General features: G+C 37.9%; 1 protein-coding gene across 1 annotated transcript; it reads left to right on the top strand.

The window, feature by feature from the left end:
- Positions 1–3,905: 3,905 nt before the first annotated feature.
- On the top strand, positions 3,906–15,191 carry LOC107749702 (fibroblast growth factor receptor-like 1; the record flags this gene model as incomplete). The annotated part of the gene is made up of 5 exons (XM_016564847.1): positions 3,906–3,983; positions 5,739–5,816; positions 10,637–10,921; positions 11,549–11,902; positions 13,238–15,191. Coding segments are annotated over 5 exons (1,202 nt in total), but the record flags the coding sequence as incomplete, so codon positions are not given.
- Between the last annotated feature and the right edge of the window lie 8,167 nt (positions 15,192–23,358).

The following is a 23,358-nucleotide window of genomic DNA, read 5'->3' on the forward strand; positions in this document are numbered from 1 at the left end:
CTTTCCTCAAACTCTCTCTCTCTCTCTCTCTCTCTCTCTCACACACACACACACACACACACACACACACAAATCTTTTACATTTTAATTTACATTTCAATTTGATTTTAGGGCTTAAGTGTAATTTTGACATAGTACCAAAACTTTAATGTAAGTATGATTTCTCTCTTTTTACACCGTTTCTACAGCATACCATACGTTTTTTTTGGATTCAGTGAAGAGAGATTGTTTTGTTATTTATTTTTCTAATGTATACATTTTAGAATAGCTATATGTGTCACATATATATATATATATATATATTATGGGATAAGGATGTTCAGAACTAATTTTACAGGATTACAATGACATATTCAAAATAAACCCTTCTATGTGTATTAAGAAATTGAATAGATTAAATTTTGATTTCATGTCGACTTTAAGTGTTCTTGCATAAATGCTAGCCTACAACCATCATATGGCCATCTATGACAACCCGAACATCAGTCATTCATGATCTTCAAATAAAAAAAATCCATGTTCAGCTAATGTTGGTGGAATCAGGTTCTCTCATATAAAAACAGCGATCTTTAGGCCAGGTCACAGTTTTTCATATTGTGAAACATCCACAAGCATGGTTCTTCTATTCCCAAATATGCAGTGGCCAAAAGATACATTGGTGCGATCAAACATAAATATGCTCAGCAGGCAGTTAATCTGTCAACTTCTTAGTGTTATTCATTCTCGGGTTAGTCTGTAGTCAGTAAAGTAGTAACGTCTCTGCTGTGACCACGGCCCATAAATTTTCACAGTTTAGAGCTGGCTGTTAATATAGAGCTGTGTAGCAGTAGAGTTGGTAATGGTTTCCATAAGCCAGTGCTGGAATGCACTAAATCAAAGCCAAGGTAACAGCTAACAGCAAGATCCCCATATTGTCTCCTGTTGAGGTTTCACTCGTGAGGATTGTCTCCAAACCATCTCCAGTTTCACAGCCGACTTCACCATAGACGTAGAGGATGACAGCATAATTAGCATGTGTTCAGAAACACTGTTTTGCTTTGAGTGAAGGTGGTTGCTTTGCTTCTAGAAAAACAATTGTTGAACTTCATCGATGTAACCATTTGACAGCACTGGATTTTTTTTGGATTCAGTGAAGAGAGATTGTTTTGTTATTTATTTTTCTAATGTATATTTAATAGCACAAATTGCCCAGGTAGGACACCTGCCAGGACTTCCTTGACTTTTTCCCTTTCATAATGTGAATTCAGCTGGTATTCATAAAAGTCCTGAGGATCGACACGGTCTCAGCCAGAGTCTTCGCTCTTCCTTATGCTCTGCTCCGGTAATCCTTAAAAGAGAAAGGGAAACACTTAATGCAGGGTCAGTCCTCAGCTCCAGGAAAGAAGGCCTCTCTAAATCTGCCTGAGTCTCCACAGCTGAAGAACTGATTCAGGAGTGGGATTGTTAGGGATTGTGCCAAAGCAGGAATGACTGTAGGTGATCAGGCTGACTCAGAAGTTGACGTTATGGAGCAGGTCAGCGTTGGAGCCGCTGGAGCAAATTGGAGAATGAGCTCAACAGTACTTTTTACCTTCTGGAAACACTCTATATGCTGTTATATATATATATATATATATATATATATGGTGTTTCATCTGACAAGCTTCAAATTATTTATTTGTCTTGATCCAATAGCTTGTGACCCTCTTTTTCCCACGGCCCATAAATTTTCACAGTTTAGAGCTGGCTGTTAATATAGAGCTGTGTAGCAGTAGAGTTGGTAATGGTTTCCATAAGCCAGTGCTGGAATGCACTAAATCAAAGCCAAGGTAACAGCTAACAGCAAGATCCCCATATTGTCTCCTGTTGAGGTTTCACTCGTGAGGATTGTCTCCAAACCATCTCCAGTTTCACAGCCGACTTCACCATAGACGTAGAGGATGACAGCATAATTAGCATGTGTTCAGAAACACTGTTTTGCTTTGAGTGAAGGTGGTTGCTTTGCTTCTAGAAAAACAATTGTTGAACTTCATCGATGTAACCATTTGACAGCACTGGAGGTCATAAGCAGAACATTCAAGTGCAATAAATCTTGGACACCAGAGGGTTTTTGTTGCCCCTGACGGATGTGGCACAGCCAAGTTGGATGTTTCATGCTTAGCGAGGGACCCAGTGGCCTTGCCAAAATCTACAGAAACTCCTAAGCCTTGCCAGGGAGCAAAAGAGGGTACCTGGTCTGCAACTTCACCAATGAACATTACAAGAAGAAGACCACAAACCTGGTGAAAACCCAGTGGAACGGAAACTCTGTGCTCAGATTTCCTACGGAAAACGCCATGTTTTCTACTGCCGTCTCCACTGCAGACATAAAAGCAAACAAACTGAAGGGTTATGCAAACATCTCAGTCATATTGAGCTTGTTCGAAATTATGAACACACCAAGATGGTCGACGTGTGAAATGCGGCACGCTGTGGTGTCACTTTGCCTTAATGAAAGGGAAACAGGAGTTTGTTTGGTTTAGAAACCTGACAACCCTCATCCTTCCAAGATTTGTTGACTTTCCATGAATCAAGCTCGGTTTTTCCTCAGACACCTTTGGGAAGTCTTGAAGTATGTGTGCATGTTTTATGAACTCACAAAGTGCTATATATGTTATGGAAGTTCTGGATGTTTTTTTTTTTTTTTTTTGACATGCAAGCTACATTTATAAATTATATTAAAATGACAAACCTAGGTGTAATTCTGAAACCGCAGTGAAGTTGCCAATGAAAATGTATGCTTGATGGTTGCAATGAGCGTGAGCTCGACATGAACAAAAGAGCTATGTGTAGAGTGACCATACTTGAGGGGCTCAGTGAAGGGTAAGAGCCATAGTAATTAAGCTGTTAGCCCAGCAGTGAGCTTTTTTCCTTTGCCCGAACTGGAACCTCTCCTGCAGGAGTGTTAAACTGTGTACATTCCCAGATCAAACCACCCCGCCGACAGCTTCAAAGAGCTGACAGGCCAGAAAATGCCAGTCATGTGATGAACGGATGAGCAGGAGCTGTAACTAGAGCAGAAAGGCCACAGATTTCCAACCATAGTTTTCACTCTTCTGACTTTGCCATGTCATTTGAATGTATCTTCTCAGACTAAAAGGTTCAAATGCGGAATTGTGACTTAAGATCTTACTGAATTGCATCATCAAATGAATCATAAACCAAGAATCCTTTTGGCTTTTCTCAATTTTCAAAGATCTTTTTTTTTTTGTTCCTCAAATATAATGTAACATCTTCAGCTTTTGTAACTGAAAAATGTTAATTTAAAATACTTTTATTAACTAGTAGTTAATGTCTGTACAGCTTTGTGAATTTGAACATTTGTAAACTCATTGTGAGACAATATCGGGGTCACTTTTAGGCCCAAACATACTCTATGAATTTGAACATGCATTCTGCATGTTGTTGTGTCTTGAAATGTCAACAGTTTGAAAATAATCTTTTTTATATAATGGCTTGTATAAACGAGCTATAAAGCTAGTTAACTTGAATAAGAACACATCCAGATTAATGACAGAGACATCTTTAGGACACTCTATCACCCCCTGAGGTGTGTTACCACCCTTGTAACGCAAGAGCACAGAATCTAGCAAGGCTTTGCGTACTTGAGTAAACTATGTTTCTGGTCTAATTCTGACACACTCAAGCTCTGAAATGCAGTGTGGGTAATGGTATTTGAAGGCTCTCAGCTACAGTATCATTTTTGCTCTCTAGTCAGCTGATCAGGAGATAGTAATAGTAATTTTTGGTTTAGGTGGTGAAGGATTGCAGTGATTTGTCCGAAGAATTACAGTAATGCTAATGAACACAAATATGTGTGGCAATCTTAAAGCATGTGGTTATTTTGATATGTAAATACTCTTCTCCTTCTCTCTTTCTCTCTCTAGATGACTCCAGTGCTAGGAGGGAAGGTGCCAGACCAGCTGGTGAAACCGAGTACTCCACTGACCTGACGGGAAAACTGGGTAAGGTGCTACAGTCCTCTGATCCCCTTTGATCTCCTTCATTCCTGGTATTTATAATTGCTGCCCAGAAAGTCACTGAAAATATGCTGTGCAGCTGCCAAGATGTTTCATAAGCTGCTTTTCATGAAATGCAACTTTTAGTTTTACATTGTATTAGAATTTAAAGAAACAAATTAGAACTTTCAGAAACATTTGTACATTTGTAAATGTAGCATAGCATAGCAATGTAGTATAGCGGTGACATTAGTTGTAGCTTAAAGGGTTAGTTCACCCGAAAATGAAAATTAGCCCATAAATTACTCACCCTCAAGTCATCCTAGGTGTATATGACTTTCTTCTTTCAGACGAATCCAGTCGGAGTTAGATTAAAAATTGTCTTTGATCTTTCAAGCTGTTTAATGCCACTCAGCGGGTGTTGCATGCATCAGTCCAAAAGAAGTTAAATAAAAAGCAAATCCATCCATAAAAAAAGAGTGTCTCACACGGCTCCGGGGGGTTGGTTTTTTTTTTTTTTTTTTGACATGCAAGCTACATTTATAAATTATATTAAAATGACAAACCTAGGTGTAATTCTGAAACCGCAGTGAAGTTGCCAATGAAAATGTATGCTTGATGGTTGCAATGAGCGTGAGCTCGACATGAACAAAAGAGCTATGTGTAGAGTGACCATACTTGAGGGGCTCAGTGAAGGGTAAGAGCCATAGTAATTAAGCTGTTAGCCCAGCAGTGAGCTTTTTTCCTTTGCCCGAACTGGAACCTCTCCTGCAGGAGTGTTAAACTGTGTACATTCCCAGATCAAACCACCCCGCCGACAGCTTCAAAGAGCTGACAGGCCAGAAAATGCCAGTCATGTGATGAACGGATGAGCAGGAGCTGTAACTAGAGCAGAAAGGCCACAGATTTCCAACCATAGTTTTCACTCTTCTGACTTTGCCATGTCATTTGAATGTATCTTCTCAGACTAAAAGGTTCAAATGCGGAATTGTGACTTAAGATCTTACTGAATTGCATCATCAAATGAATCATAAACCAAGAATCCTTTTGGCTTTTCTCAATTTTCAAAGATCTTTTTTTTTTTGTTCCTCAAATATAATGTAACATCTTCAGCTTTTGTAACTGAAAAATGTTAATTTAAAATACTTTTATTAACTAGTAGTTAATGTCTGTACAGCTTTGTGAATTTGAACATTTGTAAACTCATTGTGAGACAATATCGGGGTCACTTTTAGGCCCAAACATACTCTATGAATTTGAACATGCATTCTGCATGTTGTTGTGTCTTGAAATGTCAACAGTTTGAAAATAATCTTTTTTATATAATGGCTTGTATAAACGAGCTATAAAGCTAGTTAACTTGAATAAGAACACATCCAGATTAATGACAGAGACATCTTTAGGACACTCTATCACCCCCTGAGGTGTGTTACCACCCTTGTAACGCAAGAGCACAGAATCTAGCAAGGCTTTGCGTACTTGAGTAAACTATGTTTCTGGTCTAATTCTGACACACTCAAGCTCTGAAATGCAGTGTGGGTAATGGTATTTGAAGGCTCTCAGCTACAGTATCATTTTTGCTCTCTAGTCAGCTGATCAGGAGATAGTAATAGTAATTTTTGGTTTAGGTGGTGAAGGATTGCAGTGATTTGTCCGAAGAATTACAGTAATGCTAATGAACACAAATATGTGTGGCAATCTTAAAGCATGTGGTTATTTTGATATGTAAATACTCTTCTCCTTCTCTCTTTCTCTCTCTAGATGACTCCAGTGCTAGGAGGGAAGGTGCCAGACCAGCTGGTGAAACCGAGTACTCCACTGACCTGACGGGAAAACTGGGTAAGGTGCTACAGTCCTCTGATCCCCTTTGATCTCCTTCATTCCTGGTATTTATAATTGCTGCCCAGAAAGTCACTGAAAATATGCTGTGCAGCTGCCAAGATGTTTCATAAGCTGCTTTTCATGAAATGCAACTTTTAGTTTTACATTGTATTAGAATTTAAAGAAACAAATTAGAACTTTCAGAAACATTTAGATATAGTAAATGTAGCATAGCATAGCAATGTAGTATAGCGGTGACATTAGTTGTAGCTTAAAGGGTTAGTTCACCCAAAAATGAAAATTAGCCCATAAATTACTCACCCTCAAGTCATCCTAGGTGTATATGACTTTCTTCTTTCAGACGAATCCAGTCGGAGTTAGATTAAAAATTGTCTTTGATCTTTCAAGCTGTTTAATGCCACTCAGCGGGTGTTGCATGCATCAGTCCAAAAGGACTGCTCAGAAGTGACACGCGCGGAAGCTCAGGTTAGAGATCAAAACAAAACAACGGTCACTAATTAGAAGTACAAAACGAGGATTTGTAAAGAAGAATGTCGGAGGATTTCGATTAGTGCTGGGCGGTATACCGGTTCATACCGAATACCGGTGTTTATTTTTGTTATGATATGATTTTTTTAAATACCGCAATACCGGTGTATGTCGCTTAAACAACGTTTGGAACGCGACACTGTTTGAAAGGGGTGTTGCAGTGTGCATGAAAAAAAAATACCGTCATGTACCGTGAAACCGGTATAATTTTGAAAAATACCATGATATAAATTTTTGGTCATACCGCCCAGCACTAATTTCGATATAAGCCAAGAGGAGACGTAAGTAAGGAAACTTTGCTTCCTTTGCTCCTGTAAACAAACGTTGGTTTTCACGAGGCTCACCGGCGCATGTGCAGCGCTGAACTCATACGTCATCAGCCCAGAGCTGCTTCCGTGTGCAACTGTTGGCGTTTTCATTTTTGGGTGAGCTAACCCTTTAACAGCACTGCCATTTTTTTTGTATTACTGTAATGATGACATTTATTGTAGCATATTTGTTTTGTTGTAGTATATTAGTGTTGAATCTTGTAGCATAGTGGTGCTGCCGTTTTGTTGTAGTATAGTAGTGATGACATTTATTGAGGTATAGCAGGGCTGTTGTTTTGTAGTGTAGCAGTGACGTTTATTGTAGCATAGCAGCGCTGCTGTTTTGTTGTAGTATAGTAGCGGTGATGTTTATTGTAGCATAGCAGCGCTGCTGTTTTGTTGTAGTATAGTAGCGATGACGTTTATTGTAGCATAGCAGCGCTGCTGTTTTGTTGTAGTATAGTAGCGATGACGTTTATTGTAGCATAGCAGCGCTGCTGTTTTGTTGTAGTATAGTAGCGATGACGTTTATTGTAGCATAGCAGCGCTGCTGTTTTGTTGTAGTATAGTAGCGGTGATGTTTATTGTAGCATAGCAGCGCTGCTGTTTTGTTGTAGTATAGTAGCGATGACGTTTATTGTAGCATAGCAGCGCTGCTGTTTTGTTGTAGTATAGTAGCGATGACGATTATTGTAGCATAGCAGCGCTGCTGTTTTGTTGTAGTATAGTAGCGATGACGATTATTGTAGCATAGCAGCGCTGCTGTTTTGTTGTAGTATAGTAGCGATGACGATTATTGTAGCATAGCAGCGCTGCTGTTTTGTTGTAGTATAGTAGCGATGACGATTATTGTAGCATAGCAGCGCTGCTGTTTTGTTGTAGTATAGTAGCGGTGATGTTTATTGTAGCATAGCAGCGCTGCTGTTTTGTTGTAGTATAGTAGCGGTGATGTTTATTGTAGCATAGCAGCGCTGCTGTTTTGTTGTAGTATAGTAGCGGTGATGTTTATTGTAGCATAGCAGCGCTGCTGTTTTGTTGTAGTATAGTAGCGATGACGTTTATTGTAGCATAGCAGCGCTGCTGTTTTGTTGTAGTATAGTAGCGATGACGTTTATTGTAGCATAGCAGCGCTGCTGTTTTGTTGTAGTATAGTAGCGATGACGTTTATTGTAGCATAGCAGCGCTGCTGTTTTGTTGTAGTATAGTAGCGATGACGATTATTGTAGCATAGCAGCGCTGCTGTTTTGTTGTAGTATAGTAGCGGTGATGTTTATTGTAGCATAGCAGCGCTGCTGTTTTGTTGTAGTATAGTAGCGATGACGATTATTGTAGCATAGCAGCGCTGCTGTTTTGTTGTAGTATAGTAGCGATGACGATTATTGTAGCATAGCAGCGCTGCTGTTTTGTTGTAGTATAGTAGCGATGACGTTTATTGTAGCATAGCAGCGCTGCTGTTTTGTTGTAGTATAGTAGCGATGACGTTTATTGTAGCATAGCAGCGCTGCTGTTTTGTTGTAGTATAGTAGCGGTGATGTTTATTGTAGCATAGCAGCGCTGCTGTTTTGTTGTAGTATAGTAGCGATGACGATTATTGTAGCATAGCAGCGCTGCTGTTTTGTTGTAGTATAGTAGCGATGACGATTATTGTAGCATAGCAGCGCTGCTGTTTTGTTGTAGTATAGTAGCGATGACGATTATTGTAGCATAGCAGCGCTGCTGTTTTGTTGTAGTATAGTAGCGATGACGTTTATTGTAGCATAGCAGCGCTGCTGTTTTGTTGTAGTATAGTAGCGGTGATGTTTATTGTAGCATAGCAGCGCTGCTGTTTTGTTGTAGTATAGTAGCGGTGATGTTTATTGTAGCATAGCAGCGCTGCTGTTTTGTTGTAGTATAGTAGCGATGACGATTATTGTAGCATAGCAGCGCTGCTGTTTTGTTGTAGTATAGTAGCGATGACGATTATTGTAGCATAGCAGCGCTGCTGTTTTGTTGTAGTATAGTAGCGATGACGTTTATTGTAGCATAGCAGCGCTGCTGTTTTGTTGTAGTATAGTAGCGATGACGTTTATTGTAGCATAGCAGCGCTGCTGTTTTGTTGTAGTATAGTAGCGGTGATGTTTATTGTAGCATAGCAGCGCTGCTGTTTTGTTGTAGTATAGTAGCGATGACGATTATTGTAGCATAGCAGCGCTGCTGTTTTGTTGTAGTATAGTAGCGATGACGTTTATTGTAGCATAGCAGCGCTGCTGTTTTGTTGTAGTATAGTAGCGATGACGTTTATTGTAGCATAGCAGCGCTGCTCTTTTGTTGTAGTATAGTAGCGATGACGTTTATTGTAGCATAGCAGCGCTGCTGTTTTGTTGTAGTATAGTAGCTGTGATATTTATTGTAGCATAATGGTGCTGCCGTTTTGTCATAGTATAGAAGTGAAGACATTTATTGCAACATAGTAGCAATGCTATTTTGTTGTAGTACAGTAGTGGTGATATTTTGTTGTAGCATAGTGGTGCTGCCGTTTTGTTGTAGTATAGCAGTGGTGGCATTCGTTGTAGCCTAGCAGTGCTGTCGTTTTGTTGTTGTACACTAGCGGTGACATTTGTTGTAGCATAACAGCGCTGCCATTTTGCTTTAGTATAGTAGCGGTGCCAATTTTAATTTTTTTATTTTTAGCATAGCAGCACTGGCGTTTTTTTGTAGTGCACTGTAGTAGCACTGCTGTTCTGATATAATATAGTACTCCGCAGTAAAATCTAGTACTCAAAGTGTCATAGTCTTGACAGCATGCTGTGTGCCGAATGAACATTGGTGATCCACATTTGATGTGTGGGCCTATGGAAAAACATGTGGCCAATTGAATGGAAACTGAGCCTGTCATAGAGCATTTGGACAGCACGTACAGTTCGTCACCCCTGTATTTCCCCATCAAACCCCCGTCTCCAAGCCGGCACACATGTGGCTGAATCTTCCAAGATACTGACAGGTAGCTCTGTGGTCTGGGATTGGACAGTCCCCACAATATTTCCTGTGGCTCACTACACCCTGAAGTCACACTCTCCTACCTCTAGAGCCCAGTGTTTGCTTTGGTAATTGCATTTCACAAGGTAAAGAGCAGGCTATTTATGTGAAGTGTGAGGGGGGAAGCATTCCATTCCCCTCCGACAGCTGCCCTCTGATTTGATATCGGAGCACCGCTAAACTCGGCGGTGTTCAAAGAGGGCCTGACCTGCTTGTTTTTGTACTGTGTAGCATAGCAGTTGTGATGGGAGATGCTTAGTTGGAGATGCTTAGTTCACTAGTGTATTTGCTTTTGGGGTGTTTGTTCAGAGTCTGCTGTGAGCGGTAACAGGCAGCAGGGAACTATAGAATGAAACTACAGAGGAGCTGCTGTTTGCTTTGTCTGATTGCATTCATGGTGTGGTGCTTTACTCAGTAAATTTGCCCACACAAGAACTTCATGTCCACTCCTTTATGCTTTATTTTCCTTGTAATGTTAGTGGTGTTGTGTAACTTCTGATGATGAATCAGTCTTTCATCTTTCTCCCTTTATTTATTTAAGCTCTTAAAAGCAGTAACCGTGATCATTTTATTATTCAGATTTCAAAATGTAATTTAAATTGCACAAATGTCATAACGATTATTTCACTAATAAACTAGTATAAACTAAAATTTCACCCCAAAATCAAAAATTGAGCCTATTTTGAGGACATTAAAATGGATTCCACATGTTTTGTTTTGTTTTGTTTTTAAATGAGACACTATATTCATTTCCCCAAATTCTCATTACTGTGATGTCAAGTCATCACCTTTATTTCTCTAGTGCAAATTATTTTTTGACACAGACATGCTTTTCACATTCACATCTAAATGCCTTACTAAAGTAGGCTGTAAACCTGAGAAAACTGTTCCAATCACGTTTTAAGATGTATTTCAAAAAAGAAAGGCGCTGTCTAACATTTTCTTTCCTTTTGTCTTTCTTTGTAGTGCGGCCCCGCTTCACGCAGCCGGCCAAAATGAGAAAGCGTGTGATCGCCCGGCCAGTGGGAAGCTCAGTAAGGCTCAAGTGCACCGCCAGCGGCAACCCCAGACCTGACATCGTCTGGCTGAAAGACAGCAGGCCTCTGACGCCCGAGGAGGTGGGCGAGGGCCGAAAGAAGAAGTGGACTCTCAGCCTGAAGAATCTTACACCTGAACACAGCGGCAAGTACACGTGTCATGTGTCCAACCGTGCCGGGGAGATCAACGCCACCTATAAAGTGGAAGTCATCCGTGAGTCATCCACCTCGTCTCTTTGATGTTTTCCTGGAATGCGATGGAGCTGTTGATGACTCATATAGTGTAGACTGAAAGAATGAACATGCAGCAACAGTTTAACATTTTCTCTCGTTGCTGGATGCTTTCAAGGGGGATTAAAAGCTGTCTGGCATGCTGTCAGAATTCAGGAAGAATTGACCCAATCATTCCTAACACACAACATTAGCATTCTTTATTAGCAGCACTAACACACTTCAGCCCCAGCCAAACTGTCAGTCAATCAGTTAATGGCTTATTATTATTTATGCATGATAAAAAAACAACTGATATTTTAATTTTATATTACTAGCAGTGTTATTGAATCGACACATAAATAGCTTGCTATGTATACAGTTTAATGGCAACCAATTTATTTCATCTCATTTATTTTGCTTCCCAAATTAATTTGCTGCATTTGCTAACTTTACAACCACATCCTAACGGGGAGAAGTTCATTAATCTTGCTCCCAGTAGAGTCATATGTGACTCAAAATAGCCTAAAACTATTTTAGGACACAAAATAGAAAAACAATCTGTGCATTATAGACCCGTAATTGTGTTAAATACTGATTAGTAAATAAAATCGTCCTTATTTCATTACAGAGCGCACAAATTCCAAGCCCATCTTGACTGGCACTCATCCAGTAAACACTACAATAGACTACGGTGGCACCACATCTTTCCAGTGTAAAGTACGCAGTGATGTCAAGCCGGTTATCCAGTGGCTAAAGAGGGTCGAACCAGGCGGTGAGAGCAAGTACAACTCCACCATTGAGGTCGGAGACCATCACTTCATTGTGTTGCCCACGGGTGACGTGTGGTCACGACCAGACGGCTCCTATTTGAACAAGCTACTTATCACTCGAGCCAAGGAGGAGGACGCTGGCATGTACATCTGCCTTGGAGCCAATACCATGGGCTACAGCTTCCGCAGTGCCTTCCTTACTGTTCTGCCTGGTCAGTTTTATTCTCTGCATTTTTATTTTTCCTTGAAGTCCACTAATAATAGGCTATTTAGTCAAGGTTTCTTGCTCCAAACAATCGTCATTTTTCATGCTGTTTTACTATTGTAGCTACAGTAGCGAAAAAGCATCAACAAACATATACTATGATTCAAAAGGTTGGGGTCGGTAAGGGTTTTCTTTAATGTTTTTGAAGAAGTCTCACCAAGGCTGCATTTATTTGATCTAAAATACAGTAATATTGTGAAATATTATTACAGTTTGGGATAACTGTTTTCTATTTGAATATATTTTAAAATGTAATTTATTCCTGTGATGGCGAAGCTGAATGTTCAGCTCTTCAGTGTCACGTGATCCTTTCAGAAATCATTCTAATATGCGGATTTGGTGCTCAGGAAACAATTATTATTATTATTATCATCAATGTTGAAACCATGATACATTTTTTTCAGGATTGTTGAATGAATAGAAAATTCAGAAGAACAGCATTTATTTGAAATCGAAATCTTTTGTAACATAAATGTCTTTACTGTCACTTTTGATCAATTTAATGCACTCTTGCTGAGCAAAAGTACACTTTTCTCCAAAAAAAAAAAAGAAATATATATATATATATATGTATCTTAATGACGCCAAACTTTTGAATAGTAGTATACAGTATATAAATGAAAGACATATATATGTTAGGGCTAGAAAAAAAATACAGATGAATTAGTAGCGATAATTACTATCTAATGGAAGTATTAGCATCATTTTAATTTTGGCGATACTGGCCTTGATATTATTAGGTTAAGAGACGATAAATATTATTTTTATTATTAGCAGTAGTGTAGTAGTATTAACATTAATGAATTTGATTTAATATTATTCAATATATTATTGAAAAGATATTTCCTTTATTTTGATTCAACATTAATTTGACTAAAAAATGACCCTAACCCTAAGTATAACTGCAATAAATCACAGAAATCTGTCACTTTGTTTAAACTGAATTTTTCAATTGATTTACAGTCCTGATGCAAATTATGTAAATGATTTGTGTTATGATTGGCTAACCTTCACATACTGATGTAGTCCTGCAGGGTAAATAAAGTGCTAAATACTGGATCAGCATGTAGATGTGGGCAGTTGTGTTGATGTGCTCATGCTCATGCTATCATACAGTACCATGACAATTTCAGAATTTTTGCATTTGTTTCTAGCCTGAATGTCCCATCTGATACTCTTCCTCATTATAAAGAAAGTCAACCATGTCAAATAATGTGACACTGATAAATCTGTCAGTTGTTGTTCTTTATATTGTGCTTTTCTCGTCTCCGTCTTCATCCAGACCCAAAGCCACCATTCTCCCCGATCCCGTCGATTCTGCCTCCCAGCCTTCCCTGGCCCGTCATCATCGGCATCCCCGCGGGAGTGATCTTCATTTTGGGCACCGTCCTGCTCTGGTTCTGCCAGTCCAGGAAGCACTGTTCCTCAGGAGCCATAATCTCAGGCCAGACTTTACCCAACGGCCACCGACAGCCACCCAGAGACCAGGCGCGGGCGGCTGCCGAGAAAGACTGCATCGGCTCCGTCACCTACGAGGAGTATTTGGCTCAGCAGCAACAACAACAGCTTCTGCTGGCCCAAGCTGCTCCCAAAGTCTACCCAAAGATCTATTCAGACATTCACACACATACTCACTCGCACGTGGACGGCAAAATTCACCAGCACCAACACATCCACTACCAATGTTAGCCTTCATACTTACAGTCCACTGGTTCATTCTTCAAAGATCTCCTCAGTCGCTGACGCAACATTTTGTCGCCAAAATAGGGCAGCGTGTTGGCCAGGATGGGCAAGGGCTTCCTCAAACACACATTTCTGCTCAAAATCCAGAGAATGGAAAGACAGTTGAGCCACGTTGGTGAAGTCTAACCAGTCCCTCGCTCTGAATACCGCAAGCATAAGGACATTATGAACAGTGGGGTGGAAAAGGGCAAAGCTAACGAACAAATGACAATATTTGAGTCTGTTTTGAAATGGAGAAAGGATTCACAGAAACATTGCTTACAGCAAACACTTTTGTAGGTTTGTATGGGACAAAAGACATGTATTGTCTCTTCAATCTGCTTTCAAACTGTGATTCAGGAGCGAACTGATGCTACGATGTTTTAATACGATTTTTTTCATAAGCCCATTGACTAATTTTGTGGATGGGGCCAAAAGGATTTTTTGGATTAGCACCAAATCTCAGTGAAACGTTCGTTTGCATGCATAAGAAAATTGTTTGCAGATATTGAGAGATAAAGTTACAGTTTATTTCCTGTAACAGTTTATATCCTTTACGACTGATTGAATACATGAGAGCGTCTGCTCATGTTGTTTTTGCAGGTATGGTCTACCTTGTTTCAACTTTAAGAAATGGTGTAGGTTCAGTCTAGTTTTCTGTCTAACCGTATCTTTAATGGAAAAAGAGAATATCCTTGAGCTCTAGTTATATCATAACTAAAGATATGATGAGATTGTGGCATTGTACGTTCTGGCAAGGGTTCCTTGTGTTTTCATGAACTTTGTGCTTTTATTTTCAGGGCCTGCTCTGAATAACCTGAGGTACCGCAATCCCATAGTTCCTCTATGGCCTTGTTTTTTTTTTTCGTTTATGTGAAAGGGGGGTTGTATTTTCATAAGCTTGACCACTATAATGAAGACTGTAAAATGCCTTTGACTGCTCATGTAATGGCTCCCATTTAATATTTACAGAAGTGAGTCAGAGTTTCAAAAACAAACATTAGACTGAAACTCATTGTCCTTGCATGTGTTTACCGTGATGTTCATGGTAAAAGTTCAATGCTGAAAGGACTGCGGGAATACAGGAATGCACTTAACCCAGACATCTGCTAGCTACTTCAGCATAAAAATTCATTTGAAATTCATTGCCTGTTATTTTAAGAAAGTCAGCCAAAAGAGGAAGCCTTGTAAAACGTTAGCGATTCTAAAATAGTTAATTTATTTGTAAGCAATGTTTTGCTGGTTTGAATTGGGCATTATCTAGATGTTTTAAACCAAATATGAGTATACATAGCATTGTCTTCCCTTAGCTGCAGTGTAAGCTATGTAGCATATATCAAGTGTTAAATATTTATATGTGCTGTTGTAAAAAATAACACAACGGTTCTAATTAGTTATCTCTGTATGGACAATCTTGTACAGTCTGGCCTGTTTTCATGTAAAAAAATATATGTTTGTCACATTGAAACATTAAAATCATTTTATAATTATCATAAAATGATAAAGCTCTTGTTCACCAGGTATGAAATTGTGTTGTCATTTTCTATTAATGTCATGAAAATATCTGCTGTTTCAAATCTTTATTTGGAATACCATAAAATTTGTCCAATTTTATACCTACTGCTTGAAGTGACACAATTTTATTAGAACCTTGAAAATAAATTTCTGATCTGTGCCTATTTTCTTATCCGCTATATTAAATTACACTGACCACAAGAGCCACAACGTTAAAACCACCAGCCTAATATTGTGTAGGTCCCAAAACAGCTCCGATGCGTTGAGGCATGGACTCCACAAGACCTCTGAACGTGTCTGATCCACGAATCTGTGCAAATTTCTGATCTGTGCCTATTTTCCTATCAGCTATATTAAATTACACTGACCACAAGAGCCACAACGTTAAAACCACCAGCCTAATATTGTGTAGGTCCCAAAACAGCTCCGATGCGTTGAGGCATGGACTCCACAAGACCTCTGAACGTGTCTGATCCACGAATCTGTGGACATTAGCAGCAGGTCAAGTTGCAAGGTGGGGTCTCCATGGGTCGAATTTGTTGGTCCAGCACATCCAACAGATGCGCTCAATCGGATTGAGATCTGGGAAATTTGGGGGCCAAGGCAACACCTCACACCATTCCTGAACAATTCTTGCAGTGTGGCAGGGTGCATTTTCTGCTGAAAGAGACCACCGCAGGGAATATCAGCAAAACACCATTGCCATGAAGGGATGTACATGGTCTGTAGCAATCCGTAGGTGGTATAAATGCCTGAACAAAAGGTTTCCTAGCAGAACATTGTCCAGAGTGTAACACGGCGTGCCTTCTTCCCATAGTGCATCCTGCTGCCATCTCTTCCCCAGGTAAACACATACACACCCGGCCAGCCACCTGATCTAAAAGAAAATGTGATTCATCAAACCAGGCAGCCTTCTTCCATTGCTCCATGGTTCAGTTCTCACCCTCACATGCCCACTGTAGATGTTTTCGGCGGTGGACAGGGGTCATCGTGGGTCTGTGGCTATGCAGCCCCATACACAGCAAACTGTGATGACACCTTTCTATCATGGCCAGAGTTAAGTTTTTCAGCCATTTGAGCTATCATACCTCTTCTGAGTGATATATAGCTTCGTGCTGCCAAAAATATCCCAACATTGACAGTTATACTTAAACCTACTGCATTAAAAAAATGCATTATTAAAATTGATAATTATACAGTTTTACACTATACAAACACAACAACAACAACCAAAGAGAGAAATACATTGTACAACTTAAATAATGTAACTACACTGCTGTTCCAAAATTTGGGGTCAGTATGATGTTTTTGAAAAGTCTCAATTCTCACCACAGCTGCATTTATTTGATCAAAAATACAGAGAAACAGTAATATTGTGAAATGTTATTACTATTTAAAAGAACTGTTTTGTTTGTGAATATATGTTCAAATGGAATTTCTTCCTGTGATGGCAAATCTTAATTTTCAAGTGTCCACGTGATCCTTCAGAAATCATTGTAATATGTCGATTTGGTGCTCAATAAACATTTCTTATTATTATCAATGTTGAAAAATATTTTTTGTTTGTTTTGTGGAAAATGTAATACATGATGAATAGAAAGTTCAAAAGAACAGCATTTCAGTGTAACATTATAAATGCTTTTACTGACACTTTTGAATTAAATGCAACCTTGCTGATTAAAGTAGCATATTAATTTCTTTCAATCAATCAATCAATCAATCAATCAATAAAAGCTTACTGACCTCAAACTTTTGAAAGGTAGTGTGAAAATGCTTTATGGTTTTAAAATGCAATTATGGTCGTTAGTGTTTAAAGGTTTTTTTTTTTTTATTGTGTGTCTAATTGATACAGTAGCTTAAAACTTTTTGTGCTACTGTATCATTTATAATAAAATTTAAAAAAAGTTATTTATTTAAAAATGTGTTATTTTATTTGCAGTTGATTTCATCTAAACCTGTGGCTGCAAGTCAGTAGTTTACTGTAAAATCTGAAAATAAAGCAATGCCAGTCAAATTTACTAAACCAAATTTACAACTAAAGTTTATTTCACTCAAATATTAGCGGAAGTTCATTGCACTTAGCAGAAAAGAGTTCTGTGAACTCGAAGACAGATCAGGGGAGTAAATGATGAACTGAAGGGGTTATTTTATGCACAAGATTAATGTAGGGGAGATCTGTTAGTGTTTAATGTTACGTTATGTTGGGATTTAATACTGTTTCTGTTGTCTGTGTTTTGGGGGTTATCGTAATGCTGAAGAGCGTGTGTTTAAGTCAAGGATGAGTAAAGAAACACTGATGTTTTATTTGAAGAAATATTCTGTTTTAGTGGCAATAAGTTACTGTAAAGGCAAGTTTTTTTAACAGCATACTAATTCATTTTTATGAAAAGATTATAATGTATTATGAATTCCTTTGCATTTGCATTAATTGCATTATATATTGGTGTAATACTTTATTGCTAAAAACAGTCATCTACATTTGAGAGATTTGTGTTAAATTGGTGTTTCTAGTTAATTCAGTTATTTTTTATATATATATATATATATATATTCTGCTTTAGTGTTTAGTTCAAAAGAAATAAATTCACGGTACAATCATACTCCCATTGTTAACACAGTATAAATATTAGTTTTTAAAATTAAATGACATTTGGCTAATAAAGACAATGGGTTTGCAATGCAATAAGTTGTACTTGTTTTGCTGTTTTTACAGTTGTGCTGTGTTTTTACAGTATAATTGTAGTTGGTGATTTACAATACTTTTGTTAATTTACAGTCTTACTGTAAACAGCTATCAGTTGACTTTACTTAAAGGGGTCATGTGATGTTGCTAAAAAGAACATGATTTTGTGTATTTGGTATAATGAAATGTGTTTATGCAGTTTAAGGTTCAAAAAACATTATTTTCTACATACTGTACATTTTTGTTTCTCCCCTATGCCCCGCCTTTCTGAAACGGAACGTAATTTGACTAAGTTAACAGTGCATCATCTTTTACAGTGAACCTACTGTAAATCGCTAGTAAGTTACTCTAAACTTTACAATATTTTTTCCAGTGTTAATCATTCTGAAAAGATTACTATAAAGTATTATGAATTCTTTTAAATGCATTATGTATTAGCGTAATACTGTAATTCTTAAAAAAAAAGTGTTTTTTTTCCCCCCTCCATTACAAATCATATCATGAGCATATTGTATGCATAAGATCAGGAAGGTTTTGGCGAAAATCAGGAAGCTACAATACCACACAGCTTTGAAAGCACTACTGCTGCTTCTCAACCTCTTCATTCTGCTCTTGAAGTTCTTCATGAATAGCGACGAGTTTGCGTCTTCAATGAGACACAGAAACCTTGAGTGCCTATAAGGCCAACACCTGGGAATACCTGGCTGTTTCTTTCAAAGAATGAACACTCTGTTTGCTTTCCTCCTTTTTCAAACACTCATAATGGCTCGCTCAACAACAAAGCTGCAATTTGAAAGAGTGAAAAAAAAAACAACACACACACACACACACCCTCTGAAAACTGGTTGCCAGTGGTTTTCCTTAAATGTTTACCTTGCGTACAAAAAGAAAAAGATGCAGAGAGCAAGAAGAGGGACAAAAAAAGTGTCTGTGAGATGGGACCGGAGCCAAAGCCTTTAAAGTCCGCCACAGAACCATGACAAAAGCAGCTTAATCTCGGTGTTGTCTTTCGGCCTTTCTTTACACATCCTGCCAAGCTGCCTTAGAGGAAAGGAATCTTTCTACAGCCCCACTGACATCATGAAAGCCCGGGATGAAATCAGGGTCATCAAAGCCATTCACATGTGGGACATCTGTGCAAGTGTGCTAAACGCATGAGCGTTGTGCTTTTCCAACCTCTACCTGTCCATCTTTTCCTTCAGACCACCTCTGAAGCCACAACAGACATCTGAAATGCCTCGATCTATAACACAGACGCTTATCGTCCAAGGTGAGACATTTGGGAGAAACGCGCCAACGATTAAACAGGAAGTTCCATAAAGCCATTCACACAGATAAAACCCTCTTTTAGCGCCTTGAAAGAAACCAGAGGATTCAGCGTGGAGGAAGTGCCGTCATTGTGTTCGGCAGGTGTTGCAACACATTGTTTGCATTAAATGCGAACATCCAAGGGCATCCTCATCGTTTAACTTATTTCCTGTAATTATTCACAGGACTGCAGGTCATGACCGCTCACATTGTCCACACTTGTAAAATTACAATATCATTAATCACAGCTGTGGCAAGAATGAGTAGTTGACGACGTGGGACCGATTCAACGTTGACGTTTGTGTCGCGTGGAACAAGGTCAATTTTTTTGTTTTGTTTTTAAACAAATGGTCTTTATTTCTTTCAAAATATGTGTTGTCCAGACCATAGCCTAAATAGCAATAATTTATAGCAATAGCCTATATAGAATCAAATACTAATCTAAAACTGTTGACATCTTTTTGTTGTCGTTTCAGGCTAACGTACATATTTTTTACAAACGTTAATTTGGCAATTCTGTTTCACAAGAAAACTGCTTCTGTGTTTACTCTTGACTGGAAAGATGCTTAACTTTGTATTGTCCAAAACCAATGAAACGTAACTTCATTTCAAACGCAAAAGAGTCGGCTAATAAAAATCTATAAATTATACCTGCTTTGGTTAAGTGTTTCAATATGTTGGGTTCAGAAGCGTGGCGCATAAATCAATTAATTACCGCTGAAAGCACAAAGACTCTCTCTGTTTTAACGTTGGACAATCACTTATGTCAACTCTCAAACTGTTTTCTTTATCTCACTGAAGCAGCACAGCTCATTTGTACGGCCTGGGGCTTTACAAAGGAAGTCTGATTTATATTTTTCTCAGGCTGCATGACACAATGACAGCCTATACCCGAGGGCTGGATTTCACTCTCGCTGGACCGCGGTACAGGAAATTACCCAAAATCCCTCTGAAGCCCCAGAGTTCAGGCACATTTCACATGTACAATACCGTCTGTTCGCACCTCGCCCCTCTTAGAGAGCTGGATGTCTTGACAAAACAGACATACTGTTGGAAACGGTCGCACTGGGCGACTCAAGAAACACACGAGACGGTGAATTACCAGCCGGGGCAGATCACGACAGGCCGAGTGATGATAATCGCTCTCCATTCACATGCATCTATCACCTGCCATGTTCTGGATGGAGCATGAAATTCCTAGAGAGAGAACGAGTGCGAGTGAATGACGAGATAACTTGAGACACTAAAATGAATGTATTATTTAATACTAATAACAATCAATTAATACCTAATACTACAAATAAAGTAAACAACTAATTACTAATTACTAGAGTTATTAATACCGTAATTTCTTATTTTATATTTATTTAGTATTATTATTATTATTTGTTTTCATAATCAGTTCTTAATCACTGTTGTTATTGTTGACTAAAACTACAAAATGGAAAACAAAATTAATAAAAATGACAAAAGCACATGAGAAAAGTAATAAAGCTTAAAATTAAACTGAAAACATAAGAATAAAAGGTTATTCAAAATATTAATAAATACTAATATATTATATAAGTAAATGATACCAAAAAAACCACTGTTAGCAAATTAATATCAATAATAATAATAATCAATAATTATTCATTAAATACATATACAAGTATTTTATTTTTGAATGTATTGTAATAATCTCTTCCCACATATTACAAACACTATGGACAAGACCACAGGAATCAGTTGAGTCCTCTGCACAATCTGACTTTGCTGCAGCCTGGAATTGAACTGCTGGTTTCGTCTGGTCAGAGGAGAACTGGCCCCCCGACTGAGCCTGGTTTCTCCCAAGGTTTTTTTCTCCATTCTGTCACCGATGGAGTTTATTTAAACTGAACTGATGATGACATCACTGAATTCAATGATGAACTGCCTTTAACTGAAAATTGAGTGTTTACTATTGTCATTTTGCATTAATGACACACTATTTTCCTAATTAATGCTGTTCAGTTGCTTTGACACAATCTGTATTGTTAAAAGCGCTATATAAATAAAGGTGACTTGACTTGACTATGTTTTAACCAAATATCATGGTGTTTTAATGATGAATACCATGGTACTATCTTGGTGCATACACAAAAAAATAGTTATACCATAGTATGTTTTTGTTGGTGATATTTATGTGTAAAGAGGATATAGTTGTTGTATGGTGTCTTATCATGACTGATTTTCTACCTGTCAGCTAAGTGGCGTATTTGGTTTATACTCTGTGGTATGAAATATGAGGCTCGTCGTGTGGTTTCATGTGTTTGTGTCAAGCTTTAGGGGTTGAAATGATTCAGTGGTGTCTGACACAGTTTCCTAATGTTCCTGTTGGTAATGAATGTGTCTCCTGACAGGCATTACATCTAAATATTCCCCTCCATTTACCCTGGCAAATAACTCAACGTCACTGTCATTACCATTCATATTCCAATTCTGTAATGTAAAACATAAAGTCCATATTTTCAGAGTGTTTGAGCTAGAATGACACTGTAATTAGGGCCTGATGTCTCTGCTTTCATTGTGACTGGTGGCTACTATGTTGTGTGTCAGTCTGGTGATTCATTGCATGTGTCGGTGTCTTTGATGCGGTGCTTGAGTGCCATGTTTGCTAATACTGCACTGGTGATGTTATTTCTTCTGTGGTTATGGGATGACAGTTTCTTTTTTTTTTTCCATTCTGTGCTTTTGTGTGGCATGTTTTTGAAAATGTCACTCTTTCTTCACTGTAACATTTCCTTACAGCTCATTTACTTTATACATTAATCTCAAGACTGCTTGATTATGTGTAATGAAAGTGTTTTCACACATTTTCAACTAGCAAAACGCTATTATGGTACCATTGAATTGTTAGAAGTATTTTATAAATAACATTATATATCATCTAAGTACCATGGTGCAACGACAGTACTTTTTTGCATGTGTGCATCTCAGTATCTGAATTCAGTTAGTGTGTTTGGAATAGGATTTTACTGCTCACTGTATACTGCATAGGATACCCCTTGTGAAAAATAAGCGCACACCTGTAGTGTACTGCAAATCTTAGAAGTAGATATAATAGTAGAGACACTTATACAGTATGTACTTAAAGAGAGTACGCATGCATAACTGTTTCTTAACTCACTTAAGTATTCACTTTAAAATAGTGCACCTTGTAATGTTAAATTAGCTTTTACTTTAAAATATTTTAAATCATTGTTTTAATAATCTTTTGTCATGCTTCAAAGAAGTACACTTATTTAGATGTGATGACTAACATACTAAATCACATGTAAAGTACTTGGTATAATTTTAATTGTGTGTTAATGTATAGTTTTTTTTCAGTACATTCATCCGTACACTTTAAGTAATTATGAAATTTCATATAAAGGTGTACTTTAGACCAACTTAAGTGTAAAAAAAAACAGCTAATTGCATTTAATGTAAATCTAGATTATACTACATTTTCAGGTAGCACTTTATTTTAAGGGCCAATTCTCATTATTAACTAGCATGCATATTACCAGCATACAGTATTGGCTGTTTATTAGTACTTATTATTAGTGTTTTAAGCACATATTAATGCCTTATTCTGCATGACCATATTTTGGACCCCTTAAACCTACACCACAAGTTTATTGAGGCAAAAGTTAGCAGTTAGTTAATAGTGCAAATTGGACCTTAAAATAAAGTGTGACCCATTTTCATTTAATTGAAATTAACATGCAATTAAGTGTCCAAAAACTACATTCAGTTCGCACTTCAGTATATTTTTTTAAATTATATTATTTCCCTTTTATTTCCATATTATGTTCACAAGGTACTGTTATGCCTACTATTTAAAATTTGTATGCAGAAAGAAAGAAAGAAAGAAAATACACATCATACATAAATAAACACTTCAAACGTATCACCTTGCTAAGTTGTGTATTTGACTCCACAAGTAACATTCAGTTTGAAATATAACATTATTTTGCATTTTTACCTCTTTTTTTGTGTAATAAAAGTGTCTTGTTGTAGTACGATAAAAATTAAGCATTAGCGTTAGTTCTGGCAGGTCACGTGAGTCAAGCTTGCATCAGCTGATTCTCAGCTGATCACATCTACCTATAGGAATACGACGCATTCCTATATAAGCTCTATTCAGTATTATTCAGCAGCTTTTCAGCTTG

The sequence above is a fragment of the Sinocyclocheilus rhinocerous genome, unplaced genomic scaffold, assembly GCF_001515625.1.
Source record: "Sinocyclocheilus rhinocerous isolate Xijiao unplaced genomic scaffold, SAMN03320098_v1.1 scaffold2938, whole genome shotgun sequence".
In the NCBI taxonomy this organism is placed as follows: Eukaryota; Metazoa; Chordata; class Actinopteri; order Cypriniformes; family Cyprinidae; genus Sinocyclocheilus; species Sinocyclocheilus rhinocerous.